The 8271-nt window shown below is 24.6% G+C and overlaps 1 protein-coding gene across 1 annotated transcript; it reads right to left on the bottom strand.

Moving 5' to 3' along the window:
* Positions 1–6790: 6790 nt before the first annotated feature.
* Positions 6791–7755, bottom strand: LOC135928300 (mpv17-like protein 2). The gene is made up of 5 exons (XM_065464739.1): positions 7556–7755; positions 7357–7518; positions 7237–7313; positions 7069–7194; positions 6791–7023 (listed from the first exon to the last, which is right to left on the bottom strand). Exons 1-5 carry the CDS (start codon positions 7704–7706, stop codon positions 7015–7017), a joined length of 525 nt encoding a protein of 174 aa, XP_065320811.1. The 5' UTR covers positions 7707–7755; the 3' UTR covers positions 6791–7014.
* Positions 7756–8271: the final 516 nt, after the last annotated feature.

The following is an 8271-nucleotide window of genomic DNA, read 5'->3' as shown; positions in this document are numbered from 1 at the left end:
TATTTTCCAGGAATCAAAAGAAGTTTTTTTTTTTTGGGGGGGGGGGTGGTAGGGGAGGGAGCAGATAGGTCTAAAATCGGGTCTGGTGTTATTTTTCATTAAATTTTTATAATCATTTTGTTATTTAAGATTAGATGTGCAATATAAAAATTCAGCCAATATATATTCGTATGAATTATTTTATATTTAAAAAAACAAATTATTCGAATAATTTGAATCGAATACAAGTAGTAAGTTTTAATATCCTCATGAATACGGGTATTAAATTTGAGTTGTGTAGTATTCGAATCACTTTTAATAGGTTTTTTTTAAATATAACTAGTTACATAATATAGGAACTTTAACTAGTAATATGGTCTAGTTGTCGCACTAAAACATTACTACTAGCCAGGGGGGGGGGGCAAGGGGAAATTCCCCCCCCTTCTGAAATTTATCACTTTTTGTAAATATCATTTTTAGCTAATAAAAATCCCCCTTAGTCCTCCTTCCACTCCCTGACCCTCAAATATGTATGCATATATCTTAAATAATAATTTAAAAGAAAGAATGTAAAAGTTGATATTTTTTTATAAAACTATTCATCATGATTTATAGATTTTTGGGAAAATAAATTTATAAATATATAAAATGAACCAAAAATGTTTTTTAATAAATGGAATATAAGCCAAAGATAAGTCTTAAGACAGAAGTGAAATGTATTATAATTATAAATAATAGATCCATAAAATTAATAAATAATATAATATATCAAATATAATTTTTTATAAAGTGAGTAATTTTAATTTATTAATCTTAATAAAAGTTAAATATGATTTTAAAACTATTGATAAAATTAAATCATAAATTAAAAAAATATTAAAGCACAATACAAACAGTGGAATATTTTATGTCGTAGATTTACAGTATATATAATTATCAAATGACAATCAGGTAATTTTTACCTATATAGCGAATAATCTATTTTACAGATAACTATAAAATATTGATAAGGACATCAGAAAATATCTTTTAAAGACATTGTGGGATGAATAATATGAAAATTAAATTTAAATATTATTTTTCTTAAAATAAATAGATGGCGTTAAATAATTGAATGCAAATTGTTTCATATTTAATATCAAGAGCATTGATTAGTAAAATTTGTTAAATTATTAACTGTAATATATTATCTAACTGTCAAATATGTCTGTAAAAGTGGAATTTTACCTAGTATTTTATAACTAATTCTATATAATAGAGTAAAATCAACTATATGTCTACTTACTTTTTATAAATAAATTACTTATAATTGTTTGGAATAAATTATTACCATGCTTTTATATTAAGATATATACAATACAAGTAATTTATTATATTTTTATTTTATATAAACTAATAAAAATATATTTCATATAAACTAATAAAAATATATTTCATATCCCCCCCCCCCCCTTTATGAAAATCCTGGCTACGCCTATGCTACTTACATAGAATCGTTCCCTTACTCAAAATGTAACTGTCACCGTTACTCAAATTTAATAGTTACATAATTGTCGCATCACTAAAATAACGATTTTTTTCAGGACTGTGAATTCAAATTACGGTTTAGATATTTAAAAATGTTTGGTTAGACATTTTGAGACTGCAGATAAAACAGAGACCGATTTGCGAACAACCCCCAGAACCTGATGTATAATAGACCCTGGGCGAGTTCAGACCCATTTAAAAAAATATGTTCCGATTAAGTTCTTCTTGTCAAAATTTCCGCTAAATAGAGTTTAAAATATCTGAACCCTATTTCGGTTCACAGCCTTAAACCTTTTTATCCTTCTTTTTTGCAAATTTCAGGTAAATAATTTTTTTTGCTCATTTTAGATAAAATTACCTTCTTTTCTTATTTACTAATGTTAGAAATTTTTTAAAAATAGGCCTACCCAATATACATTAATATAAAAGCATGGTAGAATAATATTAATATTCCTCAATATAGAATAGATTATAAAATACTAGGTAAAATTCAACTTTTATAGATATATTTGACAGTTAGAAAATATATTACAGTTAATATTTTAACAAATTTTACTAATCAATGCTCTTGATAATAAATATAACAACAATTTGCATTCATTTATTTAACGCCATCTATTTATTTTAAGTAAAAAATGATATTAAAATTTAATCTTTATATTATTCATCCCACACAATGTCTTTAAAAGATATTTTCTGATGTCCTCAATATTTTATAGTTTTCTGTAAAATATATAATTCGCTATATTGGTAAAAATTACTTGATTGTCATATGATAATTGATAAAATTAGATATACTGTAAATCTAAGACATATAATATTTCACTGTTTGTATTTATGCTTTAATATTCTTATTTAGTTTATGATTTAATTTTATCAATAGTATAATAATTATATTTTACTTTTATTAAGATAAATAAATTAAAATTAGTAATTTTATGGATCTGTTATTAATAATTATAATACATTTCACTTTTGTCTTAAGACTTATCTTTGGCTTATATTCTTTTATTAAAAAACATTTTTGGTTCATTTTATCTATTTATAAATTTATTTTTCCAAAAATGTATAAATTATGATGAGTTTTATAAAAAAATATCTACTTTTACATTTTTTCTTTCAAATTATTGTTTAAAATATATTCATACATTTTTGAAGGTCAGGGAGTGGGGGGAGGACTAAGTGGGATATTTTTTATTAGCTAAAAATAATATTCAGAAAAAGTGAGAAATTTCTGAAGGGGTGAGGGAATTTTCCCTTGTTTCCTCCCCTGGCTACGCCTATGGTTTTCATTAATAAAATATTATTTTTTACTTTCAAAGAAATTGCCAAAAAATTATTCACAATATAAACAGAATCTATTCGTACTTACTATGTTATATTAAAATTGTTTAAGTAATTTTATTTACGAATATACAAGAAGTTTGATAATAATTCTGAAATGACTCTTTAAGATTAACTAAATTAAATTACAAAGTTGATTAAGTTTTTGAACAATATTATTATCACAAATTTTAATATTTAATAAGATTCAAGGTAATGAATTACAAACAAGATTTATTTTAATCTTTGGTTAAGAATCCTTAAAAAATAGTCCTTTTTATTTATGATATAAAATAAAGTTAACTAACATTAATAGGTAAATCCCAACAAATTAAACTAGTTACAATGTACCTTTTCAAGATATAACTATTTAATCTTCATCAAAAAGGTAACTTGTTATTTTGACTAACTATTTTCCCCTCATATGATATTTTTTCGAGTTATATTTTTTGCCATTAATCTGAACATAGACTAAATTTGATAATATTTTAAAAATTTATTAATCTTTCCTCTTCTAAGTTAATAAAGGCCATTTTTTATAAAAATAAATTTCCTATATATTTAAAAAATCGGCCCGGACTTTATATAGCACAGCCAAGATTTTAAAATTTTAAGACTCATCAAGGCTGGAGTTTTTAAATTATACCATTATAAGGGTCATAATCTAAAAAGTAATACCTAAATATTATATTTCTATATAAATTAAAATGTGTAAATTCTTCACTAAACAAAAAAAATAGCTATTCATATTTTTATTTTAAGATAATATAATTTAATATAAAAGTTAATTGGGGGTGCCAGCCAATATCTATGGCTGCGCATGTTCTCCCCTAATGACATATCTTGACTAAGAGATTATACCCCTCCGCTTGAGATTTCTAATTGATTCGAACTCCCCGTATTAGTCCCTGATGCTTTTAGTTGCAATTTATTCATGAATTTGGGATAAATGAAGATGCTTAGCCTAGGATTAATATTTTGATCAATTTTTAGTCTCGTCCGGAATTTTGTTATCTTTGGCTGCATAAAAAAAATATAGGCAGTAAATAAATATTAAACTAAGCTTCCCATTATATGATTTTCCAGTTTATCAATGAATGTAATTTAACAGATTCAATTTTAAATTTTTTATCCCAGCCCGGATATTTTAAATGATTTTTTGGCCCATTTCGGAAGAGATCTGCCCCTGATTTATGTATAAATTCAAATTTATAGTTTATCCGTAAGCAGATATTTAGAACAACACTAAAAAGTCTTTCCACTGATGCACTGGAAGGTATTGTGGTATCATTAGCATCACTAGGAGTAGGGCCCGTAGGGGTTCAAGCTCCGTAAAAAATTTTAAATTTTTTTTTAAAATACCTAAATAGTTAGCTGAAAAATAAGTCAAAAGAATTCTGGTATTTTTTTGGTTATGAGCCCCCTGAGATTATAAAAGCTATTGACGACACTGTGTGCTATACTTTATGAAACCCTTTTAGATACGGATAATCTTCAAATATAGTAAATCCTGACAATAATCTTTTAAAAATTTTATGTTTGATCAGATCAAAAATCCCTACCCAATCTAAAGTATTTACTATTATTTTTGAAGTGGAGGTAGACATTTTGCCATTAATTGTAAGAAATAAAATTTGCCGTGTTTGTTTTAATTCTAAAGAAATTAACTTGGGGAGAATTTTAATAAATTTAATACAAAAATTAGGAGTAAACATTTTTCATAGAATATAAAAACGCAAATTTAAATTATATCTAAATACTTTAACAACTTGGGGGGTCAATTCAATAATTGTAAATGATATTAGTGTAAACAATAGAAATATCAATACGATTCCTATTTATTTTATTAAAATAATGTTATTCTTAAAAAAATTATTAAGTAACTGGCGCGTAGCCAGCGGGAGGAGGTAGAGGTTTGCAATGGCCGGGTTTTTAGCCCAGAAGCCTGCCCGTCCAATATTTTAAAAGAATTTAACCAGCCGTATTAAAATTTTTATCAGTAGAATCTTGATCTTTTTCCTGTTTGAGAAAAAATCATGACATAGGAAGACTTGATTCAAAAACAACAAACGTACATATTATTTTAAAATAATAGTTAAAAAAAATTGGATGAGGATTCTTTTGACAATGAACTAAGTTTTTTTCGTAATAAAGATTACACTTTAATTTTTAATAAATTCCTCCAATTAAAATTTTTATTTTTCCAATATAATACAACCCTCCCATCCTCTGCGCCAGTTGAACGTGTGTTTAGCACAGTGAAAGCTGTGTTGAGCACTAAGCACTCTTGTTTATCTGATTAAAATTTTAAAAATCAATTGTTGTTATAAATAAATAAAATTATTACAAAAACATCTTATCTTATAATATATTATTTTATTCATAAATTATACACAAAATAATTATTATAAAAAGATATCTTAGATAGAAAGTAAATCTGGATGTTTCCTATAAAATTTATTAATCTCGCTTAAGCGTTCCTTGGCAAAATTAAACGGATTACTTAAGATTGCAGGCCTTATTAGCCAATCCTTTTTATTTCAACGATGTTGACTCAGTGTTATTGCCAAAACAGCACACCCTTAATAAAAATTAATTACTTGTGTTTTTTAATAAAATTAGAATAAATGAAGGAATCGTTAAATTTAATCATGAAATAAGAATTAAATATAATCATAAATCAATATTATTTCACTGCTCAGAATATATATTATTTTTTGCATAATTTTATTTATATTATACATAGAGGGGGAAAATTTTTTTTTGTATATAATATTTAATTTTTTAAGTAATGAGTATCCCACTACTTTTTTAAATAACCAACAATGTGTGTTCCATATTAAACAATAACGAGCATTTGTAATGGTTCCTTATTTCAAACGTAATAAGTTTCTTTTGAAGTAACATACAGTAATACTTTAAAATGATTAACAGCTGTAACTTTTTATTGCATCAGACAATCATAAAACTGCCACCATTGCTAACCGAACTATTTTTTTGCAATAATTTTCAGAAAATGCAGCTTAAGAAGATTCAACAATGTATAAACTATCTCCTCTGCATTTTTTATTCCTGTTCAATTATATCTAGAAATTTAAAAATAGGATCATCATAAGAAGGCATTAATGCCGATGTGTAAATAGCCAACAAAGATTTATTTGATAGTGTAGTAGATTCATCTATCAGGATAGTAATTTTTAAAGAATATTATTTACAATTTTTATTTGGATTTCCTTGGAAATAAATAATCAACAAATATGATCCATATCTAAACTGTTGTACTTTTGTAAATCTATTAATGATTCAAAATCTAGAAATAGGCGATTTGATTTTGAAAAGTAAAATGTAGTATTCAATATTAACTATATTTGTTTATCAATGTGTGTAACTATTTTTAACGCATGCTCTGGTTATTAAAATAATTTGTAATATTTTAATTAGATTTTAACACATACATGACTAGTCAAAACTGATACAATGATATTGCTCTATTTCTAATGGATATTTTTTTAGGAACCATTAAGATAGGGGAGTTTTTTTGATTAAAAAAATGTACAATTACATTAATATACTATCATTTTGTTTATAAAATATTTTATAATGCTTATTTCATGCTAAAGAATATTAAAGTTTTTTTAAAAGGGGTTAAAATTCTCTAACAAATTATGCTAATTTTTTTAATTAGTAAGGGAACTGCTTGCCCCCCCCCTTGGGTACACCTCTGAGAGGATATAGGTATAATCTTAGGCATAGTAAGCATCCTTAAACATTTCTCAACCTGAAAATCAATATTTGGTGGATGTTTGAGATTCTTAATTATATCAACATGATTAATATTTAAATTTATATGGCTAAAAATTTTTAGTAATGAAATAATAAGTTTATTTTTTTAAATATAAGCTAAAAAGAATAATAAACAATAAAACAATGATAAAATTTTGGGTAATAACAATGATTTTTTATAGATTTTAAATAAGTTATTTATGAAGAGTATTATGTCTGTAATTACATGATTATTTTTCTAGCAAATAATATAAAAATAATTAAATTCATATAATAAAAATATCAAAAATAATTTCAAAATAATATATTTATATCACAAATACTATAAAACAGTTAAGTTCTATATTGCATTGAAAATTAATTTATGATCTAGTTATATTTGGAATATTAGACATGGTTGTTTCATAAAGTCTAAATTAATCAAAAGTATATAATTAAATTATCAGTTAATCTTACATGTTTTGAAAATGATAAAAATGTATCCCAAAGAAGGGTAAAAGAATTAACATACATCACCCTGTATTTTGTTGGAACATATGAAAAATTAACAACTTGTACAGGTGGCCAAAATATACAATCCATCTATATTAATATAAAAATTACTTGCATCCATATAACACTCACAAGATATATAAAGGGAAATTTCTGAACCCATTCACTATATATTGGTTCTAGTCTTTTCTTTTCTAATAAGCCCATTCCTGTTATAGAATATTAATTTTAAGTATATATAAGGATATTTACCCATAAAAAATATAAAACAAAATATAGGTGCAGCAAGGATTTGATCAGCTAATAATTTTTTTAAAATAATTTTACGACTAGTACCAGGCATCCATCTGTCTAAATTTGTGTACCATAAATGATTAAATGGACCAATACAAAATCCGACAGTAAACATTCTAGCTTATTTTAATTTAAAAAAAGATAATTAATTAATTACAAGTCCGTCTCCAATCGTGCAATTTATGAGATTTTCTCATTTCTATTCTTTGTTCAATTATATCTCCCGTTGCTAACAATATCCCGCACGACGCTGTATTAGTATAAAATAAATACTTAGAAAATAATTTAGCTTTTATATTCCGAAACATATTTTTGTCGAACTAACCGGACGATAGAATAATTGTAACCGATGTTAACGGTGTCAATCAACGTAAGTTCTGTCGTTTTCATAAATAACAATTGTACAACTGTATGCATATAAGGCTGATAATTCGAATATTATTCATTTAACATCCATATTTAATTTATTGATAAAAATTAAATTGCAACGAAATTATATATTATAACAATTCATTTAGAGTAAATCTAATTTTCGCCTTTGTAATTATAAGTACTCTAACTTTAAGGAAAGTTTGTGCTGTGATAAAAAACATATGGGCTAGCTTTTTAAAAACTAATTAGTATATTATAAATGTTTTTAAATTATTTTTATTTTTATGTGGCTAAAGAGCTTTTTACCCACTTTTGCCCGGCCATTAGGCCGAGTTTATATTAATATATTATACTTTTTTAATTGAAATTCGCAAACTCTGTACACTTATTCTGAATTTTATATTTTGTCATTTATTATGCATACAAATAATGAAAGCAAAACAATGCAAAACATTTTTAAAAATAATATCTTTTTAATATAAAATATTTTTCCGTTTATTA

The sequence above is a fragment of the Gordionus sp. m RMFG-2023 genome, chromosome 4 (assembly GCF_954871325.1).
Source record: "Gordionus sp. m RMFG-2023 chromosome 4, tfGorSpeb1-WG-v2, whole genome shotgun sequence".
Classification (NCBI taxonomy): domain Eukaryota; kingdom Metazoa; phylum Nematomorpha; class Gordioida; order Chordodea; family Parachordodidae; genus Gordionus; species Gordionus sp. m RMFG-2023.
Note: the sequence above shows the minus strand (reverse complement) of the source record. Positions and strands in the feature narration are given on the sequence as shown.

Excerpts from the sequence above, each read along its gene's own strand:
- LOC135928300 (XM_065464739.1), bottom strand. The coding sequence starts at position 7,706 with ATGTTTCGGAATATAAAAGCTAAATTATTTTCTAAGTATTTATTTTAT. Across the intron at positions 7,314-7,356 it reads TTGTTTTATATTTTTTATGG|GAATGGGCTTATTAGAAAAG; the intron begins GTAAATATCCTT and ends ATTCTATAACAG. Across the intron at positions 7,195-7,236 it reads AATTTCCCTTTATATATCTT|ATGGATTGTATATTTTGGCC; the intron begins GTGAGTGTTATA and ends ATATTAATATAG.